The sequence below is a fragment of the Stegostoma tigrinum genome, chromosome 15, assembly GCF_030684315.1.
Source record: "Stegostoma tigrinum isolate sSteTig4 chromosome 15, sSteTig4.hap1, whole genome shotgun sequence".
NCBI lineage: Eukaryota > Metazoa > Chordata > Chondrichthyes > Orectolobiformes > Stegostomatidae > Stegostoma > Stegostoma tigrinum.
The window spans coordinates 44,197,759-44,222,622 of NC_081368.1; the positions used below are offsets into that span (position 1 = coordinate 44,197,759).

General features: G+C 42.2%; 1 protein-coding gene across 1 annotated transcript; it reads left to right on the forward strand.

The window, feature by feature from the left end:
• Positions 1 to 1,760: 1,760 nt before the first annotated feature.
• Positions 1,761 to 24,864, forward strand: rab33a (RAB33A, member RAS oncogene family). The gene is made up of 2 exons (XM_048544617.2): positions 1,761 to 2,827; positions 20,133 to 24,864. Exons 1-2 carry the CDS (start codon positions 2,573 to 2,575, stop codon positions 20,571 to 20,573), a joined length of 696 nt encoding a protein of 231 aa, XP_048400574.1. The 5' UTR covers positions 1,761 to 2,572; the 3' UTR covers positions 20,574 to 24,864.

Consider the following 24,864-nt stretch of genomic DNA (forward strand, 5'->3'; position numbering starts at 1 on the left):
TTCCAGCCGTTATCAGACTGTTAAATGGATTCTAGCCTCAAATAGCCTGCAATGTAACCTGTATGCCTGTAAGACATTTTCTGAAGAAGGGCCTAGGCCCAAAATGTCAGCTTTCCTGCTCCTATGATGCTGCTTGGCCTGCTGTGTTTATCCAGCTCTACACCTTGTTATCTCAGATTCTCCAGCATCTGCAGTTCCTACTGTCTCTTGATCTGTACATCCTTTGCTTGCTGTGATCTCTGTCCCACTCAAACAAAACTTTTCACTATATTTCAGTACACATGACAATTAATCAATCAATGACCCTAACCCTATGTGATTAATTTACATTTCAATATCTTAACTGTATACAGTTTTCTTTAGTATAGTAGCTGACAGTGATCGTAGCAGTGCTGTGTAGTCTTTGCCGGCCGTGAGCCCTCCCTTTTGTTTAGCACTACTTTAGTGCACAGATCCAAGTACCTTTGCTCTTTAGAGAATGCTAGAAATAGTTAGCAGGACAGCAGGACAATATCCACAAAGAAAGAATTGTCATTGTTCTCTATTAACTCTCTATCTGATTAATTCTATTTTCTCCTCCCGTGTGAATATTTCATATTTTCTGTTTTTATTTCAGCTTTTGTTTTTGTCGTTGTCATCAGTTATCACTTACTAACACGTATGATTGTCCACCTAGGAAATTCCGTGTGACTGGTTATAGGTGGGTGTCAGTGTGGCTGATGAGCCCGATCCTACAGAAACATCACCAACTACACAATTGGCAGGTATCTCTAGGAAGTGGAATTGGTTCTTGAAATTGCTGGCATTCCTTTCTCAGGTTCCTTTTCCATATTTCCGCTTGCCGATGAGTGTCCAGAAAGATTTTTTAACGTGGCCATGCTGTTGCGCATCAGCACACACAAGATCATTGCCAGTAGGTAGATCCAGTTCCAGTGGTAAGGACTGTGAATCTCCCTACAGCTTGCAGCCGTTATCACACTGAAGAAGGATCGAGGCCTGAAACGTCAGCCTTCCTGCTCCTCTGATGCTGCTTGGCCTGCTGTGTTCATCCAGCTCTACACCTTGTTATCTCAGATTCTCCAGCATCTGCAGTTCCTACTATCCCCAAATATCTTTCGTCTTTTTATTAAGTGTTTTGCTGTTATTGCCATTGTAGTTAGCTTGTTTCGCGTGCTATTTTGTACATTATTAAGTTTGATTTGATCTAGCTGGTGTTTCTCCATTAATAAAAATATATTTTGTCTATTACTGAGAATTTCTGTCTTGTGAGCCACAGCACAATTTTAAAGAGACCATCAAAGGAACCGCATGTTATTGCTTCCATGTTAGGTGCACTCCATATGTAATGGCTCGGAAACATTATTTGTTAAGAGGCAATGTATCCAGTACTAAATACCAGGAATACTATTCTTAACTTTCTCTCAATATAGACATTAACTGACCAGATTGTCATTATAGGAATGATAATTTTAAAACAACTAAATGAACGAGCTTAAACTAAAGCAACATTAAATGCCTCAATGTATCTCTTGCCTGAAGTGTTCACATCTCTTGTCATTTATTACCCTTTAACGTCCTCCTGAGAATTCATCTCATCCTCACATGCTTTTGGTCCTTCAAAATCTCTCCTCCATTTTTAGCTTTGTGTACATTGTCTTCACCTCTGCGTTGCCTGAGCAACTTTTCTATTTGCGCGACGTTATTTCAATGTTATCTACCCGCGGTGGCAGCAAAGCAATTTCATTTCTAGTCTGGACGTGGGCTGAGCTGCCGATCCCATCAGGGAACACCTTTTGCAATTTCAACAAATAACCTTGATGCCCTGATCAATGAAGGAGGGCTGGAAAATCAACCAAGGTTTGCCCTGGCGGTCAATATTGCTGGTCCGAATTAGGTATGGACATAGGACATATGATCCTCACTTTAGTCCGACGACAATCCCAGTGAGGTTCACAGTTTACAAGAATCTAAGTGATAAGGACGAGTGTGAGAAGTGAAGAAATCGAATTATACTAATTACGACATTGTAGTAATTAAAAGTACAATTTGCACGAAAGAAAGAAGATCGCTTATTTAGAATGCTTTGCATAGCACAGGGAGACGTTATATTTAAGTGACGAGTGACGGGTGCCTTGTGCTGGGAACAGTGCTTTGTCCCGCTGTTGGCGCTCTGCCATCATCACTGCGTCAATTTCACCTTGTCGGTTACTGCGTGGCCCCATTAATCAGCACCAGGGAACACATACACACACACACACAACAGCTTTCACAGCGAGAGGGAATGAACAGGGGAGCAGCCCCATAACATCTCCAGGCTTATCATCACTCCCATTCTTTCCACACTGAAGACGACAAGCTTCGCCCTGCAGTTGACAATGCTGATTCAGACAGCCTCAGCCCCGATCCGAGTGTTGTATATATAATTTTTGATGTTCAGTCTTTTTATTTGACAGCCGGTTGCGGTATCACCGCTAGATAAGGGCGGCCGTATTCCTTCTGGAGCGTGAGAATTTTTTTTCCATTGCGGAGATTTTGTTTCAGCTTTCGTGAATAATACAAAGAAGATTCCAATATGGCAAGGCAGTTGACGGCGAATGGCGATTCCCGGGGATTCGGGTCGAAGAAGGTCTCTACTGATTATGAATCTTCTTTGGAACTGTCCGTGCAAGCGCGAATATTTAAAATTATTGTAATCGGGGACTCCAACGTTGGCAAGACTTGTCTGACCTTCAGGTTTTGTGGGGGGACGTTTCCCGACAAGACCGAAGCCACCATTGGGGTAGATTTTCGCGAGAAACCGGTGAATATAGAAGGAGAAACAATTAAGGTAAGAAGCTTTATGGAACCCGCATTGTCCAGGTTCGATTTTCACACGATCGACCAATTGCATTTCCTTTGTGATAATTCTAGTTCCCTTCGTCATTGGCGGAATATTGTCTAATCCAAGGGAAACTTGTTTTCATGACGATGCCAGGCTTCATATTTCTGTGAGAATGAGGCCCACCAGCGCTCTAAGTCATATCTTCTTCTCAAACCTCCCCATGAGGGAGAAAGACTCATCTCCCAACTTGTCGATGACATGGAGAAGGCTAGCATTTCCAGCAGAGTAGGTGGAGGCATAATATTGCAGGTATCCACTAGCTCAGCTGATGCTGTTGAGGTAGCACCAGCTCATACTTGGGAGGAGAAAACCCTCTGGGAAGTGGGCAGGCAAGCCACACCATTATTTTCTGAATTAGTTAGCACAGTGTTGCCCCTTTTCATCTCTGTGACAGGTAAATACCGCTTGCAGACAAAGGTTTGTGTGATACAAGCATGGCCTTCATTTAAGCCCACAGAACACCATTCTTATGCCTTGGTCATCAAAGTGAACAGAAGTTGATTGGTGCAAAGGGAACAAACAATATACAATGGCTCTTGTTGGTCTGTCTACCTCATCTCACAAATGCCTTGGCTTTCTCAACATTAACATTGTCATCCTCAACATCTCTATCAGACTCCACTTCTTCCTCATCTGGAGGAGTCAGGTGGTTCTGCATTTCCCCCTTTTCTAAATTCTCACTTTGTTATTGAGCTAGATTATGCATTATGTAACAAACATTCTCTGCTCTGGAGACTCTGTCCAGAGAAGACTGGATACTCCAGCTACGTATGGAGAAGATCATTTGTTTGCTCACTTATGGCTTCAGTGAATGCATGGGTAGCATTTTATTGCTGTTCACCATTATTAGTTCAAGGGTCTTCTAGTCAGATTATTCTCAATGGAGATATGTTTTATCACCCATGAGACTGCCCTAGAGATGATGTTTGAAGTATTAGGGAGGGAACATTCCAAGAACCTGAGGGTTACAGAAGATATAAATGATGTGACTGTTTCCTGCATTGCAAAGCACACCTGCAGGAATTATTGTCTGTGATCACAAAAACCTGGATATTGAGGGAATGAAATCACTTCCTGTTCAGAAATCTGGCTGGCTGCCAGGGAGCACTGAGTACCAAGGTGGGCGGGTGTTTGCCTCTTGTACCTGGTGTGTAACATGGCAATGAATGCAAATCTCACTGCTTGGGCAGCTAGGCTGTCTGAGGCCTTGATGAATAGGGCAAACTGAATTATTTCCCTGGATAGAGCTTCAGTAAGTCCATGAATGAACTTGTGGGCTGCCAGTTCAGAGGTGCCATACAAGCCCATAATTGAAGTGTGAAAGGAATTTGCGGCCAGGAAGCTAAATGTTGCTGTCACCTTCAGCCCCATTTTGATCTTGTTGTCATTGCTCTTCACTTCTTCTCCTCTTTTGCCCTATTTGTGTTGTAGCTGTATGATGTGGGAGCTGGTGGATCCCATTGCAAGCTGCAGTGATCACATCTGTAGCAAATGTTGGTTGCTGGAGGAGCTTTGGCTCAGAATTGAGCTGGAGTCTGAGCTTTGGACACTGCATTGCATGTGGGAGGGAGAGCGTTACCTGGCTGCTTTCTTTCAGGAGGCAGTCACACCTAGATTAAGAACCTCAAATTTGGTGAGTGGTCGGGGGTGACTGCAAGTGTGGCAGGTAGAGGGATCATGTATTCAGGAACAAAGGAGCCTCAGCTGTTGACCTGTCCAACAGGAACGAGGTACTTGTTCCCTGTGTGGATGAGGAAAAGGGCTGTGGGGAGGATGAGCCAACTGACCACTGCAGTGTGGTACAGGAGGCCATTCCAGAGGGGGGAGCAAAAAAAAAGTGGTAGTTTTAGGGGATTCTATAATTAAATCAATAGATAACATCCTTTGTTAGCAGGATTGAGAGTCACGCATGGTGTGTTGCCTGCCCAGTGCCAGGGTAAGGCTGACCGGCTTGAAAGGATATTGAAGGTTTGTACAAGCAACATAGGCATGACTAGGAAAGAGGACCTGTTTGGGGATTATCAGGAGCTAGGGACTAAACTAAAGAACAGGTCCTCAAGTGTTATAATTTCCAGTTATTACTCAAACCATGTGCAAATGAGAGTGAGGGAAATAAACACATGACTAAAAGAGTGGTGCAGGAAAGAGGGGCTCCTTTTCATGGGGCACTGACATCAGTGTTGGAACAGGAGGGATCTGTACCGCAGGGACCAATGTTCTAGTGAAAGGAGTAAATAGGCTGGTCAACAGGACTTTAAACTCAAAAGTGGGGTGAAAGAGAAGGGTAAAACTGCAAGAAGTATAATGGCCAATGAGAAACAAAATGTGTGCTTTCTATTTGATTTTGTTTCCGTTCAATGGCCTTCCTGATGCCTCTCCCTTCCCTCTTTTTCCTGCTTCAATCACCTCCCATTGCTAACAGCCCATTTATGATTTTCTTCAACATTCCTTCTCCCTAAATAAACTCCCACTGATATACCAATTCTAAGCCTTTCTCTTTTATAGAGTCATACAGTGATACTGCATGGAAACAGACCCTTAGGTCCAATCCAGTCCATACTGAACATAATCCCAAACTAATCTAGTCCCACTTGCCTGCTCTTGGACCATATCCATCCAAACTTTTCCAATTCATATACCCATCCAAATGTCTTTTAAATATTGTAATTGTACTCACATCCACCACTTCCTCAGGAAGTTCATTCCACACGCAAACCACCACTCTGTGTAAAACATTTGCTTCTTATGTCTTTTTTAGATCTCTCTCCTGTCACCTTAAAAATGTGCCCCCTCATCTTGAAATTCCCCATCTTGGGGATAAAAACAATTACCATCAACTCTACCTATGCCTCTCATTATTTGATAAACTTGTATCAGGTCACTTCTCAACCTCCCACACCCCAGTGAAAAAAGTCCCAGCCTATTCCAGCCTTTCTTTATAGCTCAAACTTTCCACACCCAGCCAAACCCTGGTAGATCTCTTCTGAATCCTCTCCAGCTTGAAAATATCGTTCCTATAACTAGGCACCCGAACTGGACACAGTTTTTTAGAGGAGGTCTCAGCAATGCCCTGTACAACCTCAACATGACTTCCCAACTCCTATACTCAAAGGACTGAACGAGGAAGGCAAGTGTGGCAAACACCTTTATAACCATCCTGTTTATATGTGATGCAAACTTTAAAGAATTATTTACCTGAATCCCTAGGTCTCTTTGTTCTACAACACTACCTAAGGCCCTACCATTAATTGTATAAGCCCTACCCTTGTTTGTTGTACCAAAATGCAATACCTCACATTTATCCAGATTGAACTCCATCTGCCATTTTGTAGCCCATTGACCCATTTGATCAAGATCGCTTTGTAATCTTAGAAAACCTTCTTCACTCTCTACAATGCCACCCAATTTTAGTGTCATCTGTAGACCTACTTGTCATGCCTTCTATCTTCTCATCCAAATCATTTATATAAATGACAAACAAGAGAGGAAAAAGATCCCTGTGGAACACAGCTGGTCACCAGCCTCCAGTCCAAAAAACAACCTTCCACTATTACTTTCTGTCTCCTGCCATTAACCCAATTATGCATCCAATCAGCAAGCTCTCTCTGAACCCCATGTGATCTAAGTTTATTAATCAGCCTACCATGTGGAACCTTGTCAAAGGCTTTACTAAAATTCAAGTAAACAATGCCCACTGCTCTGCCAACATCAATTTTTTTAGTAACTTCCTCAAAAAACTCAATCATATTTGTAAGATGCAATTTTCTTCATACTAAACCATGCTGACTATCCCTAATCAATTTTTTTTCTCCCTCCCACTTCACAAACCTATCTCATTGTATCCAGGTTCCTGGTTGTCCTCATTGCCTCCAAAATTGAGACTCTCCGTCTTGACCCTAGTTTGCTCCCTCTATTTCCCATGGTTCGGCCATTTAAGTTAAATTACTTTCTATTCCTTCATAGCTATCGCACCTGAGTGTTCACCTTTTCTGTTAGTCCTTTTATAATGTACCTCAATTTATTGCCCCTTTTAAATTGATCTTCTGTTTGAATTCAGGTAGGCTTGCCTGCCTTGCTCATGTTTGTTTGAGGGAGCTAGTGCAACTGTGTTCAGGCAGGCTAGCACATCCAGTCTTTCTGCTTTCAAATCAAGCACTGTAATCTGTTAAATTGTGCACATCTCTGATTACACCATTAGATTCTACACCATATGTTGAGACTTCATGCAAGACTTTGTAATGTGCTCATGCCAAAAATCTCCTTGTTTTTGAAGGAGCCACAGGAGCTTTGGGCAAGCAGGCTCACATCTACTAAATACTGTCAGGTTTATAGCCTCACTTGTTTGCTATTTTTGGCTTACAAAGAATGACATGCTAATGAATGCAAAAGGGGTTTCTGACCACAAAGGACTGAAATGCAGAACTTCCTGAACGTTTCTAAGAACTTAATAAGAAAGATTTCATCTGTCCTCAGGAACTGACATTTTGCTTCCCATCTAATTAAGTTTCCCTGCTTGCCCTTCTGAAAGATCAGGACAGGCCAAGAATATTCCACCCAATGTAACTAAAACTTGTCCACACCCAGATCCATTCTAGTGAATATCCTGTTAAACCCCTGAGTGGTCTCCCATCCTTCTGAAGTGTAGTGGCCAGAACTGCACCCTGTTGTGGCCTATACAGAGCTACATAAAGATTCAATTTTTTTTTGCTTTTATACTCAATATCCTTATTTATGAAGATTTAAGAAGATCTCATGCGCTTTATTAACTACTCTTTCAGATGCCATGCGTTAAAAACTCACCATGTCGGTCTGGCTGTCCTGGAACACTCTTTAGAGCCTTGACATTGCATCTACATTACTCCAACTAATTACTTTTGCTGAAATGTATCACCTCACACTCTCTGTATTAAGTTTCATCTGCCACTTGGACTCTTTTGCTCAGTTCAGTTAGATCCTAATATCGTTGAGTTCAATATGCTCGGCTAAATTTCCACAATCCTTGTTTCATCAGTGTGGCAATGAGGCATTTGAAGGGTCCAGGCCCGAAACGTCAGCCTTCCTGCTCTTCTGATGCTGCTTGGCCTGCTGTGTTCATCCAGCTCTACATCTTGTTATCCATAATTGACCTTTTTTATTTATTCTGTACTTTTCAGCAATCACTTTCTGTTTGTCAGTCACCTTCTAAGCTTTGGTTCTCTTTCAAAGATATTGACATATTGGCCCATTATTGGCCATTAGCCCAAGTGATTATTATTTATGTGTGGAGCTTTGCAGCAAGTGCCAGTGTTATGATCACAGGGAGCCTCCCTGGGATACCCAAACCTGTCTTCCATCTGATGTATGCTTATACATGTTGTCTGGTCAAAGATTGCTGAATAGCTATCAGGAACCGGAACTCTGAATTTTTCACTCCTGAGCTTCAGGACATTGAGGCTAATTATTACTCCATTAGTGCTCTCTTATAAACAAACTAAACTCATATATTACTTGGGACATTACTGGCTGATTGCTTGAGTGACTGAGGAAGCTCTAGTATGAGAGATAATGGGAACTGCAGATGCTGGAGAATTCCAAGATAATAAAATGTGAGGCTGGATGAACACAGCAGGCCAAGCAGCATCTCAGGAGCACAAAAGCTGACGTTTCGGGCCTAGACCCTTCATCAGAGAGGGGGATGGGGAGAGGGAACTGGAATAAGTAGGGAGAGAGGGGGAGGCGGACCGAAGATGGAGAGTAAAGAAGATAGGTGGAGAGAGTATAGGTGGGGAGGTAGGGAGGGGATAGGTCAGTCCAGGGTAGATGGACAGGTCAAGGAGGTGGGATGAGGTTAGTAGGTAGATGGGGGTGCGGCTTGGGGTGGGAGGAAGGGATGGGTGAGAGGAAGAACCGGTTAGGGAGGCAGAGACAGGTTGGACTGGTTTTGGGATGCAGTGGGTGGGGGGGAAGAGCTGGGCTGGTTGTGTGGTGCAGTGGGGGGAGGGGACGAACTGGGCTTGTTTAGGGATGCAGTAGGGGAAGGGGAGATTTTGAAACTGGTGAAGTCCACATTGATACCATTAGGCTGCAGGGTTCCCAGGCGGAATATGAGTTGCTGTTCCTGCAACCTTTGGGTGGCATCATTGTGGCAGTGCAGGAGGCCCATGATGGACATGTCATCAAGAGAATGGGAGGGGGAGTGGAAATGGTTTGCGACTGGGAGGTGCAGTTGTTTGTTGCGAACTGAGCGGAGGTGTTCTGCAAAGCGGTCTCCAAGCCTCCGCTTGGTTTCCCCAATGTAGAGGAAGCCACACCGGGTACAGTGGATGCAGTATACCACATTGGCAGATGTGCAGGTGAACCTCTGCTTAATATGGAGTGTCATCTTGGGGCCTGGGATAGGGGTGAGGGAGGAAGTGTGGGGGCAAGTGTCGCATTTCCTGCCCCACCGAGCCATCGTCTCAGCCTGCTCCTGCCCCACCGAACCATCGTCTCAGCCTGCTCCTGCCCCACCGACTCATCTCCACCTATCTGGACTCCATTTTCTCCCCTTTGGTCCAGGAACTCCCCACCTACGTCCATGACACCACCCACACCCTCCACCTCCTCCAGGACTTCCAATTCCCTGGCCCCCAACACCTCATATTCACCATGGACGTCCAGTCCCTATACACCTGCATTCCGCATGCAGATGGCCTCAAGGCCCTCCGCTTCTTCCTGTCCCGCAGGCCCGACCAGTCCCCCTCCACCGACACTCTCATCCGCCTAGCTGAACTCGTCCTCACCCTCAACAACTTCTCTTTTGACTCCTCCCACTTCCTACAGACTAAGGGGGTGGCTATGGGCACCCGCATGGGCCCCAGCTATGCCTGCCTCTTTGTAGGTTACGTGGAACAGTCCCTCTTCCGCACCTACACAGGCCCCAAACCCCACCTCTTCCTCCGGTACATTGATGACTGTATCGGCGCCGCCTCTTGCTCCCCAGAGGAGCTCGAACAGTTCATCCACTTCACCAACACCTTCCACCCCAACCTTCAGTTCACCTGGGCCATCTCCAGCACATCCCTCACCTTCCTGGACCTCTCAGTCTCCATCTCAGGCAACCAGCTTGTAACTGATGTCCATTTCAAGCCCACCAACTCCCACAGCTACCTAGAATACACCTCCTCCCACCCACCCTCCTGCAAAAATTCCATTCCCTATTCCCAATTCCTCCGCCTCCGCCGCATCTGCTCCCACGATAAGACATTCCACTCCCGCACATCCCAGACGTCCAAGTTCTTCAAGGACCGCAACTTTCCCCCCACAGTGATCGAGAACGCCCTTGACCGCGTCTCCCGTATTTCCTGCAACACATCCCTCACACCCCGCCCCCGCCACAACCGCCCTAAGAGGATCCCCCTCGTTCTCACACACCACCCTACCAACCTCCGGATACAACGCATCATCCTCCGACACTTTCGCCATTTACAATCCGACCCCACCACCCAAGACATTTTTCCATCCCCACCCCTGTCTGCTTTCCGGAGAGACCACTCTCTCCGTGACTCCCTTGTTCGCTCCACACTGCCCTCCAACCCCACCACACCCGGCACCTTCCCCTGCAACCGCAGGAAATGCTACACTTGCCCCCACACCTCCTCCCTCACCGCTATCCCAGGCCCCAAGATGACATTCCACATTAAGCAGAGGTTCACCTGCACATCTGCCAATGTGGTATACTGCATCCACTGTACCCGGTGCGGCTTTCTCTACATTGGGGAAACCAAGCAGAGGCTTGGAGACCGCTTTGCAGAACACCTCCGCTCAGTTCGCAACAAACAACGGCACCTCCCAGTCGCAAACCATTTCCACTCCCCCTCCCATTCTCTAGATGACATGTCCATCATGGGCCTCCTGCACTGCCACAATGATGCCACCCGAAGGTTGCAGGAACAGCAACTCATATTTCGCCTGGGAACCCTGCAGCCTAATGGTATCAATGTGGACTTCACCAGTTTCAAAATCTCCCCTTCCCCTACAGCATCCCTAAACCAGCCCAGTTCGTCCCCTCCACCCACTGCACCTCACAACCAGCCCAGCTCTTCCCCCCCACCCACTGCATCCCAAAACCAGTCCAACCTGTCTCTGCCTCCCTAACCGGTTCTTCCTCTCACCCATCCCTTCCTCCCACCCCAAGCCGCACCCCCATCTACCTACTAACCTCATCTCACCTCCTTGACCTGTCCGTCTTCCCTGGACTGACCTATCCCCTCCCTACCTCCCCACCTATACTCTCTCCACCTATCTTCTTTACTCTCCATCTTCGGTCCGCCTACCCCTCTCTCCCTACTTATTCCAGTTCCCTCTCCCCAACGCCCTCTCTGATGAAGGGTCTAGGCCCAAAACGTCAGCTTTTGTGCTCCTGAGATGCTGCTTGGCCTGCTGTGTTCATCCAGCCTCACATTTTATTATCTTGGAAAGCTCTAGTATGATATTTCTATGAAGCTGGTAGTTCATTGAACTTAAATGCCAGCAACTCATTGCACTGCATATAGGTTTTCTGAGATATTGGGCTAATCTTGGATGATTAATGCCAATGATCTACTCCAATGTGTTGCTACACCCAAGATAATTAATACAAGGATGATGGGTGTGTAGCAGGAGGGAAGAAATTCATACCATAAGCCCTAATTAAGGGACAACTGTTGAAGGTGATATTATTTGTTATTTGTATTTGTAATTTATCCTGTGGCTAGGTGAGATATTCATCACATCTACAACAACTGGCTTCGCTTTTCTTCCTGTTTGTAATGTGGCATGGTCTAAAAAAATATGCCAGCAGCCTAAGTGGCCAATAGTGAAGAGATTTGTGAAGGGAATTGTGGAATTTCTTTTAATTCACCTCATCCACACTGCCTGTTTTTTTTTAAGCTATTTTTTCAAATTTCTTGATACATCTAAGTGTTCAGCTGGACCAGAAATAGCTCTAATGTATGTAGATGGAAGTGAGAATCTGATCTACTTGAAAATGTGCCAAGCATTTGATGTGGGCATCAGTTCAAACAACTATATTTGTGCCACATTATTCCCATTACAGAAAACTTGAGGATTCAATCTGCTCATGGATTGAAATTACAGAAAAATTATGGTCTTTCTGTATGTGCTTGCTTTTATTTAAAATGTATCTGAAAGATTTTTAAGATATATTCGTGGGCATGGACTGTAAATGGTGCTGAATAATGCGAAATCATCAACAAATGTTCCCACTGCTGACCTGATGATGAAGGGATCATTGATAAAGCAACTGAAGATGGTTGGGCTGAAGATTCTACCCTGAGGAATTCCTGCAGATAGGTCCTGGAGCTCGGATGACTGACCTCCTAACACCCTCATGTCCTTGGGTGGTGGGCTTCTTGTAAGGACTCCACCACATTCTCCCAGTTTCTCTGTCTCTGTGGCATCTGGTCTGATGATGTCACCTCACGCAAAGGTCCTCAGAAAGGTTCACCTTTATCCTCAACCGAACATTCCCTGCAATTATGGTCGAGACAGGGCCTTAGCCGTGTTTGATCCATCTGCCCTCACCCCTTCCGTTTGCTCTCGTAACAATGTTAGGGCTCCCCTGTTTATCACTTACTATTCCACCAGCCTCCACATGCAAAGGATTATAAACTGCCACTTCCATGACCTCCAACAGGATGCTACAACCCCTTCCCCTCCCCTACCTTGTCAGCATTTTGCAGGGACTGTTCTCTTTGGGTCACTCTGGTACACTTCTCCTCCATTCCTAGCATCTCCTCACAGTCCCACTGCACCTTCCCATGCAATCACAAAGGTGTAAAGGCTGCCTGTTTAACTCCTCATGATCCAAGCCCCCCAGACACACCTTCCAGGAAAAGCAGCAATTTACCTGCACTTCACTCAATCCAGTCTATTAAATTCACTGCTCACAATGTGGCCTCTACATCAGGGAGGTGAAAAGCGGACTGGGTGACCACTTTGCAGAACACCTATGTTCTGCCCATAAAAGTGACCCTGAGCTTCCAGCTTCCTGAAACCTTTCCCCACCACCATGTTCTCATTTTTGTCACAGGCCTGCTGCAGCAATTTACTGAGCCTCAGTGTAAAATCGATGAGCAACATCTCATTTTTGACTTGTGGGTCTTGCATCCTCTAGGACTCAACAATGAGTTTAATAATGTTAGAGCATGATTTCTTCCTTTTTCTTCATCCACTCCCTCACGCGGTCCTGTTATGACACTGGTTGCTTTTAGCACAGTTACCCATTCTCACATACTCCAGGCATAGGAGTATGTTTATGGGCTGAGACATTATATGGGTTGCATTCAGTGCAGTTCACCCGTTTTCTCTTATTCTTTAGTCTTATTTATTCAGCATTTCTTATGGCCTGGCTTGCTATCTCTAATCTTCTTTACCCACTCCTTCTATACCTCTCTGTCTCTGGGCTGTATCTCCACTCATCCATTCATCTCTCGCCCGCACCTGTCCACACCCTCCCAACCTCAACTTCAGCATAAATTTCACATTATCCTAACCACTAACAGCTCTGATAAAGAGACACTGGATTTGAAACACTGACTCTGCATTCTTCCGAAAGGTGCTGCCAGACCTGCTAAATTTCTCCAGCAATGTCTGATCTTGTTTCTATCATTATAGTCATAGCATTCTGTTCTATCCATTGCACTGTCCCTGTAACAAGTACTTTTTCTTCCAATCATATTTTACTGTAAATTATACCTCTTCAAAAATCAAATTTGTGCAAACTCAGGGAAGGGTACTTGCTGATTGGTTAAATTTCTTCCTACTTTCCATGATCTCGTACCACAGGAAAGTTTCATGTGTTAATTTTGGGTTGTGATTTCAATTAATGCCAACTGCGTGGTGGGGCATATGTTAGAAGAATCAGAGATAATAGTTTTCTAAGTCCTGATCACCACCTAGTGATCACTTCTCTGTTGGAAAGCATGCTTTTGTGGCGATTATTTTGCTTTGGACTTGGCTTTGGTACCACCCTGCTGCCAATAGTGAAATAGCCTAATTACATGGCAAGGAGTTGTAGCAGCCATACCACTTCCATGGTAGCTGTTTACTCAGTGCAGACCAAGAATGAACCGACAACCTACCTGATGTGAATGTGTCGTTGTTACAGCAGCCAAGGCATTCAACCACCGAGCACTTGGATAAACTGAACTTGTTCCTTTTTTTACTGAAATATGTTTACCTCATATATTAAGCAGAAGTTTCAGACTGACAAATAATAATTCCCTGTTGTAGTGGAATGGTGTTTGAAGGTAGGACTATTCAGGTATTGGCCAAAGTTGACAGTCTGGTCACTGGCATACATCTTGACTAAATCTGCCGAGCCTGTGTAATTGTGGCGAACGAAGCTGGGTTCTTTTTCCCATACCCCATTTTTTTCCCAGACGAGTAGTTTGTGTTAAGATGTTTTGCCATTGTATGGTAAGTTTCTACTTTGTATCTGCAGTATCCTAAGCGGAAAACCCAATGTCTGACGAATCAAGATGAAAATTCTCCAATAGATCTCTCTAAGTTGCCTTTTGCAAATATCTAGATGCTTATGTGTACAGTGTGCCTAGAATCCAGAAAGAGGGAAGTAAATGGACTTGAGCCGGATAATTAAATTATAAAGACAGACCTTTCAATCCTATGTGAAGCTTTGCAGTGCCAGAGGATTATTTGCCATGGAGGTCTACCCATTGTTAAAGCAACCTGCTGCTGTTTTGGATATTGGCCTCCATTTATTTCATGTTCAGTATAATTCCTTTCTTCATTCTATTACCAACATGCTGGCAGATGAGTTGCAGCTGCTTTATGTTAATTGACCTATAACTGCATTTACTTGTCAGGGTTATTCTTAAGGGATGACTCAATATTGCACTTATGAAAGCTCTGTTTTACTGTGGACTCAGTGTAGGATATCGTTAATGTATGAGTTGAGAGATACTGCATGCTGAAGCACCAGGTGCAACAAAGTGACTCAGTGTTAGGTTTGTGTGTTGTCTGAGGTGGTGCTGGTGGATCAGAAACTAGTGGCCCTGGTTTACTCAATTCAGAATAATTCTACTCAAGATAATAAGAAATGTGGTTAATTGTAGAGACAATATGACCTAGATGCAGACATGTAGCCAGTCACTGATTAGTTAGTAAAAGGTTACTTGTCCTAGCATGACATTCCTGTTGACTCTGTTCAGGAGGAGGTTTGGGGTTAGGGGATGAGACAGGGTTGTGAAGGCCTAGTGGTGTTATTGCTAGTATGTCAATCCAAACACCCAGGTAATGGTCTGGGGACCTGCATTCAAATCGCATCATAGCAGATGGCGGACTTTGAATTCAGTAAAGATCTGGAATTAAGAGTCGAATAATGACATGAAGCCATTGTCAATTGTTCGGGAAAAAACCCTGCATCTAGTTCACTAATGTCCTTTGAGGAAGGAAACTGCCATCCTTAACTGGTATGAACTACTTGTGAATGCAGACCCGCAGCAATGTAATTGACTTTTAACTGCCCTCTGGGATGGCCTACCAGCGATGCACTCATCCTGTGGATGAACAGAAAGGAGGTGATTTTCAGTTGATCTGGATAATCACCAAACAACAGAAGACGATTCCTCATGTGTCGGTATTTTTAGACTGATGTGTTATGACACGACTTGGGTGGGACTTGAGCCTGGACTTTCGAATCAAAGGCTACACTACTACTGCACCACAAGAACCCTCCTCATTTTGTGTATGATAATCAAAGACTGAGGCCTTATTAGTTTGAATTATGGACAGGCTCCTTTCATCTCACTGTGCATTTTGTAAATGCTGCTTACCAAATACTGGCTGGAAAGGATGGAGCAGAGTGTGATCATATGGGGGTAATTTATTTTTTTGTTTAGGTAATTGATTTTGATCTGTTTGTTAGAGTCCTTTTCTGCTGGTAGCTGTGTGTAATTCTTCTGACAAATGTTCCTGTTTATGCACAACTTGGAATGTGTGTCTTGTATGATTGAAATGACAGCCTTCTGATAACTGGTCATGCATGCTCTCTACTCCGCAGTAGTATTGTAAATTTCAACAGTATCTCCCAAATATTTTACACAGTGTGAAATACTTTAAAAATAATCATCACTGGAGGAGGAGATGAGCTTGAAGTTTACAAATCCATCCAAATTGAACTATTTTTGTCAAGTTGAGATAATTGACTAATGGCCAACACATATTCGAAAATTGTTTCAAGGTCCAGTTGTCATACACTAAGCTTTTGAACTGTAAAATTGGTCAGTTTTTAAAACTTTGAGCAGCAAACAACAATACTTGGAGCCGTCACAACAGTATCAATGCTAGTTTAAAGGAACAGATCAGTCTGCAGCAGTCTGATTAGATGGTGCTATTTACCTACTAATTTATTTTTTTAATTCCCTCATGGGACATAAGCGATGCTGGCTAATATTTTTTGCTCATCCCTAGGAGAATGTTCAGGCATTCACACATTTCTGCAGCTCTTGTCCATCTAGATGATAGTGGACGTGGGTGTGAAAGCTGCTGTCCAAGGATCCTTCATGAATTTCTACATGTGGTTAGTACACTCTGCTGTTACTGAGCGTCAGTGAGGGAGACAGAGGGTGTGACATCAATCAAGTGGGCTCCTTTGTCCTGAATGGTGTCAAAGTTTTTAAATGTTGGAGCCGCAGTCATCCTGGCAAGTGGGCAGTATTCCTTACATTGCTGTACATGTTGGACAGATTTGGGAAGTCAGGTGAATTACTTGCTGTGGTATTCCTAGTCACTGACCCGTTCTTGTAGTCATTTTATTTGTATGGCGAAATCAGTTTCCGGTCAGTGATTAGATTCCCTACAGTGTGGAAACAGGCCCTTCAGCCGAACAAGTCCACACCGCCCTTGGAGCATCCCACCCAGACCCATCCCCCTATAACTCACACACCCCTGAACACTATGGGCAATTTAGCATAGCCAAGCCACCTAGCCTGCACATCTTTGGACTGTGGGAGGAAACCGGAGCACCCAGAGGAAACCCACACAGACATGGGGAGAATGTGCAAACTCCACACAGACAGTCACCTGAGGCTGGAATCGAACCCAGGTCCCTGGCGCTGTGAGGCTGCAGTGCTAACCACTGAGCCACTGTGCCAGTGGTACATTGCATTTAAAAGGAAGAATGCAAGATTCCTCCTGCCCCCAACCAAATCATTCACTATCCTGACTTGGAACTTTGCTATCATTCTTTCACAGTCTCTAGGTCAAAATCCTGGAACTCCTTCCTGAAAGCACAGTGGATAGCTCTATACTCCAAAAACTCCAGAAGTTTAAAACAGTAGCTCACAACAAGCAATTAGGGATGGAGATAAATACTGGCCTAATCAGCTATGGCCATTTCTCATGAAGGACTAAAATAAATGACTGCTTTGCAGAAATGCAAAGAAATTTTCTAAATGGTGAGAAAATTCGCAAAGCAGAAGTACAAAGGGATCTGGGAGTGTTGGTCCAGGATTCTCTAAAGGTTAACTTGCAAGTAGAGTCCGTAATTAAGAAAGCGAATGTAATGTTGTCGTTTATCTCAAGAGGGTTGGAATATAAAAGCAGCGATGTGCTTCTGAGGCTTTATAAAGCTCTAGTTAGACCCCATTTAGAATACTGTGTCCAATTTTGGGCCCCACACCTCAGGAAGGACATTCTAGCACTGGAGCGTGTCCAGTGGAGATTCACACAGATGATCCCTGGAATGGTAGGTTTAATGTATGATGAATGGCTAAGGATCCTGGGATTGTACGCATTAGAGTTTAGATGGCTGAGGGGAGATCTAATAGAAACTTACAAGATAATGTATGGTTTAGAATTGGTGGACACTAGCAAGTTGTTTCCGTTAGGCGAGGAGACTAGGACCCGTGGGCACAGCCTTAAAATTAGAGGGGGTAAGTTTAAAACTGAAATGAGACGACAGCTTTCCTGCTCCTATGGTGCTGCTTGGCCTGCTGTGTTCATTCAGCTCTACACCTTGTTATCTCGGATTCTCCAGCATCTGCAGTTCCTACTATCTCAGACCCATTTACCCTAACTCATATATTCAATCAATCAACCAACTTTCCATGCGGTTAGTTATAGTTTTGGTTATAGTTCTTTCTAACAAACCTCTCATGAAACAATTTTATCAAATGAGTTTTGATGGTCCATAATTTCTTCAAATTGAATTACAATTAACTCACATTACCAAATGTTTGCTAATTTGATCGAGAATTATTACATTTTCTAATTTTCCCCTCATTGGTTTGAACTAACAGATCAGCAGTTCTCTGGTTTACTCTTCTCCATCTTTTCTTGACCAATGATTTTATGTTAGATACTTTCCAATGTTACATGGTATAATTTGCAAGACATGGAGACTGAAAAAAATGTAGCTAAACCTCCCATATTTTTCCTCTCTGATATCCTTCAATGGCTTGCATATTTGTGAACGTGATGACCAGAATTTGTTTTAATCATGTGATAGGTGATATAGAAAAATGTGACAGAATTTCACATCAGCTCCCACCCAGTGCTACATTCCTGATCCCTGATTTCAAACTAAGGACAATTATTTGTTTTTGAAACAAACTGTGAATGTTGACAGGCTATTCAATTCAACACCAGGAAGTTGAGGCTGTGTTTGCTGAAGTTGAACAGCTGAAATACATGAAATGCTAGAACAAGTTTACTTTTCCCTAAATGTATGCGACAACATTGTTGAAAAACTTACCCTGCTGGTGAATGGATGTCTATTCTAATAGGGAAGGAATTCTGACTTTGGTTGCCTCATCCCAATTCTTGATTTTGAAGGTGTAAAGATGGAAGTTTAACAAAAGGCCATCTAACCTCCTGGCCAGGGATTTCACATGCTTTGGGACAACCTACTTAAAAGAGAATTACTTCTTTCGTAGCATTAAATGGGTCACTCTTTTTTTGACAGCCACTTGAGATGACTTCAACACAGGCAATGGAATATGACAGATTCAATTCTTATCCTCTATTGTGTCAGCATGATGTAATCATCTCTTGGCACTATTCAAAGAGGAGAGAGATGTACATTATTGACTTCTCTAAAGTTTTATTGTACTACTCAAAAGCAACTTAAATTAAATGGGTGATCATCTCATTCAATGGCACTACACTGTTTAAAAATTATACATGACGACATTTTCCAATTTTGCTGACAGTTCATCGGCCAGAAAAGTTAGCTTTGTTCTTCTGTCCACCAATGCTGTCAGATCTGTTGTGTGTTTCATTATCATTTTCATTTCAATCTTGTTTTTTTTTGGATCTTTGCTATGTGTAAAATTCCTGCCATGTTTGTCAGTATAACTCTATGCATTCAAAAATCTTTGTCTTTTGAATGTTTTTGTAAATATGATTAGCATGTTACACATATGACTTTCTCCTCCTTTCCCTATCTGTTGGAACAACAGGAGGTGCTGAATTTGGTCCAATTCTGAGCAATAACTTGAAAATGAGGAAATGTCATTGTGCAATGATCAGATCCAGATCTGATATTTTAATTATATCACACAAAACATAGAACATAGAACATAACAGCACAGTACAGGCCCTTCAGCCCTCGATGTTGTGCCAACCTGTCATACCGATCTCAAGCCCATCTAACCTACACTATTCCATGTATGTCCATATGCTTGTCCAATGACGACTTAAAAGTACCTAAAGTTGGCGAATCTACTACCATTGCAGGCAAAGTATTCCATTCTCTTACTACTCTCTGAGTAAAGAAACCACCTCTGTCATCTGTCCTATATCTTTCACCCCTCAATTTAAAGCTATGCCCCCTCGTGCTCGCCGTTATCATCCTAGGAAAAAGGCACTCCCTATCCACCCTAACCTTCTGATTATTTTATATGTTTCAATTAAGTCACCTCTCAACCTTCTTCTCTCTAACGAAAACAGCCTCAAGTCCCTCAGCCTTTCCTCGTAAGACCTTCCCTCCATATCAGACAACATCCTAGTAAATCTCCTCTGCACCCTTTCCAAAGCTTCCACATCCTTCCTATAATGCAGTGACCAGAACTGTACGCAATACTCCAAGTGCGGCCGCACCAGAGTTTTGTACAAAAAACATTCACACGATTTGAGATTGACCATTGGAGGGTTGCTGTTATCTGTAGAACTGCATTTCATCACGAGCAACATCTTTCAAACAAAGGGGAAAATTTAGAAGTAGTGATCAATGAGAGAGAATTATTTATGATTTCCTTTCCATTTTCAGATACAGGTCTGGGATACTGCTGGCCAAGAACGATTCAGAAAAAGTATGGTACAACATTACTACAGAAACGTACATGCTGTGGTCTTTGTATATGATGTAACAAAACTGGCCTCCTTTGAAAATCTCAAAGCGTGGATTCAAGAATGCAACAGCCATTCAGTCTCACCCAATGTGCCAAGGGTCCTGGTCGGAAACAAATGTGATCTCACTAATGAGATACAAGTATCTTCCAACATAGCACTCCGGTTTGCAGATGCCAACAATATGCTTTTGTTTGAGACCTCAGCAAAGGATCCAAAAGAAAGCGACCATGTGGAATCGATTTTCATGTCTCTGGCATGCAAGCTGAAGGCACAAAAAACATTGACATTCCAAGAGATGGAGAAAAGATCTGGAAAAGCTCATGTACAGTCTAACGCTAAGAGTACATGTCCATGTTGAGTCACTTAGGCTGAGGAGCTGAGTGAGACTGAACTTGGTGAGAATGTGCCTGTATCAGTTTGCTATTCTTCAATATGTCCAATATTTGAGAAAAATCAGTGAACTTTTAGGGTTCCTAAAACCAAAAAAATTCAATTACTGTTCTTTTATGATAAGTCTGTAACCCGTTCAGCAATTTAAAGTAATTTTAAGATAAACGTTGCCATCTTTTGACAAACTGCCAAATTTATAAATATAGAACAATGTGTAAGATAAGAAGATGGTGAGATTGCTATTGTTTAGGATGCATGAAATAAAAGGGCTATTCCCACAATCCTGTACTTTCAGTAGAAAACCATGTTGAAAGTGAATTCAGATCAGATATTAAGCAATTACATTATATCCCTGATTCTTCAATCTGTTCTCTTGCAAAACGTGTGCACAACATTGGTGAATTACGGCAACTTGGTATTTCCTTTGTGGCCAATCGTTTGAGTTTTGGAGCATGTTGTTCTTGAAACTATGAATTTTGAAAGTTAACACTCCTCTGAAAAACCAAAAATCAGCATATATTTAGTGGCAATATTTGTGAATGGGTAAATGTTAAAATATACCAGAATATTTTTAGCAATGTATAAAAACAATTTTATGGGAGCAAGTGATCAGTGAAAATCTTATTATGGTAGTATCTGAAGGAATCTTCACTGAGATTTCAGACTCTGGGTCCTAATCAGTATTTCATTTTAAGCCTTTGTTACTGAGTTGATAGATACCTGGACCAGTTGCATTATAGATTTTTGACAAAATTTAAAACAAGTAGAAATTGCTGAAGATAACCATCATGAAGTGTGTGAATTATGGAGTGACTTCAAATGCTTCATATTTTGCATTCGTAAAACCTAAATAACATTTTTAACCAGACCAATCAACTCTAATCAGGAGAGGGAGCACAAACCATTTTTAGTTTTTCATATTTGACCCAAAGATAAGGTGATCACCTTATGATTGTTGATTACTAGGTAACAAGATTTTGACCTGTGATCTAACAGGAATTGATTGAAGATTAGTTCATTTTTTAACTTTGCTGGTAAGCCTTTAGAAGTCAATTTTCAATTGGTTGGTTGCACTGAGCTTAAATATTGCATAAAGAGACATAACATTGAAAGTTGTCATCTTGCATTTATCATAACTAATACACAAGAAAAAACATTTGGACAGGGCACACCAATTTATACAGCATGAGAAGAGCTATTCAGGAGCTGTTAGCTGCCAATCTCAGCTGAGAAAGCTCAAACAGGCCAGGTGGACCCTGTTTGGTCAGGCTATTGTCATATGAATGCAACAGATGTTGATAGCCTTTAAGGCTCATTTCTCATTTCACATTTCTCAATGAGAAAGTTGTAATGCATGGAAAAAGTCCTTTTGGCTACAAAGAATGTCGATATGTGCAGTTTAGCAGGTGCGAATGCATCACAATATGAGACCAGTTAAGTTAGTTTTCAGTGTAATTCTTAACATTGTCAGAATTATTTAACAACATCCAATAACAAAATCACATCCATTTTTGGGTATAATGTTCTGACATTGCAAGTGCTGAATTATTTGAGCATAATCCGGATGCCGCCTTCTGTAAACAGTCAAAGGAACATGTTGTTTGATATGATCCATGGGTTTTGGGACATACTTGGCATCATACTGCCATTGAGACTCATCACATTTTCAATTTGTGCGGTAGACAAAAATGTCTGGCTTAAGAGCGGTAATGTGTTAGAAGAGTGAACAATTTGTGTGTTTATTGCAAAGGGCCGATGTGACATAGCTAGCTTCACCTGTTCAAATTTTTGAGACACTTTCACCTTCTATGTGAATGTGAGGTCAACTGAACTCCATTCAGATCCACAAGCGGCAACCGTAGGCCGTTTCAGAGGTCCTGAGCTTGCACAATATGCAACAATAGGATTTGATCAGAGTAGTCATTAGGATTGTTTTGATATGCCTTCTCTCAATTTCAAATTTACATTGTGAACAGATGTCTGGGTTTTTCTTCATCAATAATGTTGATCTTGTTGTACATGGAACTGTATACTGACAAGTGAATATAGTCTTTCAGTAAATATCACTGGAGAGCCTATTGGCAGATTTCTCAATTAATATATTGAAGACAGGGAGCTCATTTGACTGCTCCATTTCAGTGCTAATTTTGAGTGCAGAATAGAGTTTATTAAACTGTGTAAAGAAATTCTTTGCAGTTGTAGATACTCGGACTGCAAAGGTGTCATCTATGTTCAAGGAGTATGCAAGAGGTGGGAGATTGGTGATCACTCCATCAAAGATACACTTCTAATGGTAGTCAACATGTGAGCAAGAGCTTGATTTAGAAGGGCCCTATGGCAGCACCATCTATTTGGCTGTAAATAGTTTCACAGAAAAGAGGACGACAGAGTCTGCCAATCCATGTTACATTCTGCGGGGGGAAAATCCTGATGAATCACAATCTACCTGCTTGTTCTGAGCTTTAACAGCTAGGTAAGATTGACAATTAAAGATCCCGCTGCATATCTATACCGACTATAGTTGAACTAACCAACACCCTCTTCTCAGTTGAATAAAATTAGTGACCCCATTTCAAGTTTGGATTTTTTTGTGTCAGTCTTGAGAAGTACAAGATGAAAAGGTTTGACTCTCTTAGCAATGTTCTCCTAATTGCTTTGAGAAATTAAATAGCCACTGAAAACTGGGAATGCTTCAGAGGGAAAAAGAACAAAATTATATTCAAATGAAAATCTTGCCATATTTTACTTTCAATCCAGTACAAACAGTGCTTGCTTTGGTTCAGAGATTGCATATGTTTCATCATTAAACAACTAAATCTCTGATAAGATGGGGAAAAGAAAACATTTAAGTATGCATTAGAGAATGAGACATTAAAGTAGTGGATTTAAAGTAACAAAGGTGAAATTAATTTCTTTGGTATCCGTACGTGCAGGCTACTTCTACTGATGCACGTTAAATATATCTTCAGTAATTGTGGACCAACATTTGGAAAGCTATTGAGCAGATACAATAAATTGTAAGACTGTTAGTGTCAGAACTCCATGGAATTATGAATCTAAAGTACCTTAAGGATGTTGTAGTGAAGGAAGTATTGTGCTGTAGTTAGAGTAAATTCTTTATAACTGATATGCACTCAGGCAGCAGTGCATATTCACTTGTAATTTAATTCAATGTAACTTATTTCTAACTTGGAAGGATGTGATGAATAAAAATAAAATATAAAATGTAATCAGTTCAAAAATGGTTTATCAGTATTTTTGGTGCAGGAGTGAGTTGTGGATGGACATGTCATACAAAACAGCCCCAGAACTGCAATATCCACCATCTCCAAGAAACAAAGTCGAATTATGATAATAAAAAACTTGTGCTGCGCTATCTGTAGTCTTAGTTGCATGATTTAATTTTAAATAGCTAAAATTTGACTGTGACCTTCTATTTTTGCTCCATGATTGACATCATGCTACATTAACATTGTCATGTTATGGTACTACAGTTCTCATGTGATTTTGCTGCTTTGAGTTTCTTACTTCATTCATAACCTGTCTACTTACTTAGAATTACAGAGAGACTAAAGATCAACAATGTATGATTTGTATTGTTATTCTCCTCAAACAGATGTTTTATTTGTACTTGAATGTTTTCATGGTCTGCGTATAAGTAATAACTTGGTTCCAAACATGTAAAGAAAAGTTTACCTTTCAATCTGATTTCTAAATCTCGAGTTTAATCTCTTATCTATATTGTCAAATTCCAGACCTCATTGACAGGAAATAGTCTGCTTTATATTTTCTGGGCCATCCCTTCATAATTTTAAGTATTTTGATCAAATCACCCATAACACCCATTCTTCTTTCAAAGATAACCCTATTTATCACGCGTTTTCTCTGGCACGCATTATTCACACGTATCTTTGCTGCGTCTTCGGTGCTGTATCTCTAATACCTTGTTTGTGCAATCAAAACTGCAAACTGTATACTGTGTCTTTACTAAGATTTTGCATAGATTTCACCAGGAACTGTGAAAGTTGATTGAACTTGGAAACAATGCTGTACTTTCCCTTTTTGCTGCATGACAAAGGGCAAAACAATTAAGAGAAAGTCATTTCCATGCAACAAGTTAAGGAATCTGTTAACATAGAACATGTTCTTAATTATATTAAAAAAAAATTGGAAGACAGTCTGGCTTTCACTGGAACTGCTCATATTTAAAACAAGAAGCTCCATATATGGGCAAGATAACAAAGTGTGGAGCTGGATGA

What these genes read in the sequence shown, in the direction of transcription:
- rab33a (XM_048544617.2), top strand. Translation starts at nt 2,573, where the DNA reads ATGGCAAGGCAGTTGACGGCGAATGGCGATTCCCGGGGATTCGGGTCG. An exon ending in TAGAAGGAGAAACAATTAAG is followed by an intron (nt 2,828 to 20,132) that starts GTAAGAAGCTTT and finishes TTCCATTTTCAG; the next exon opens with ATACAGGTCTGGGATACTGC.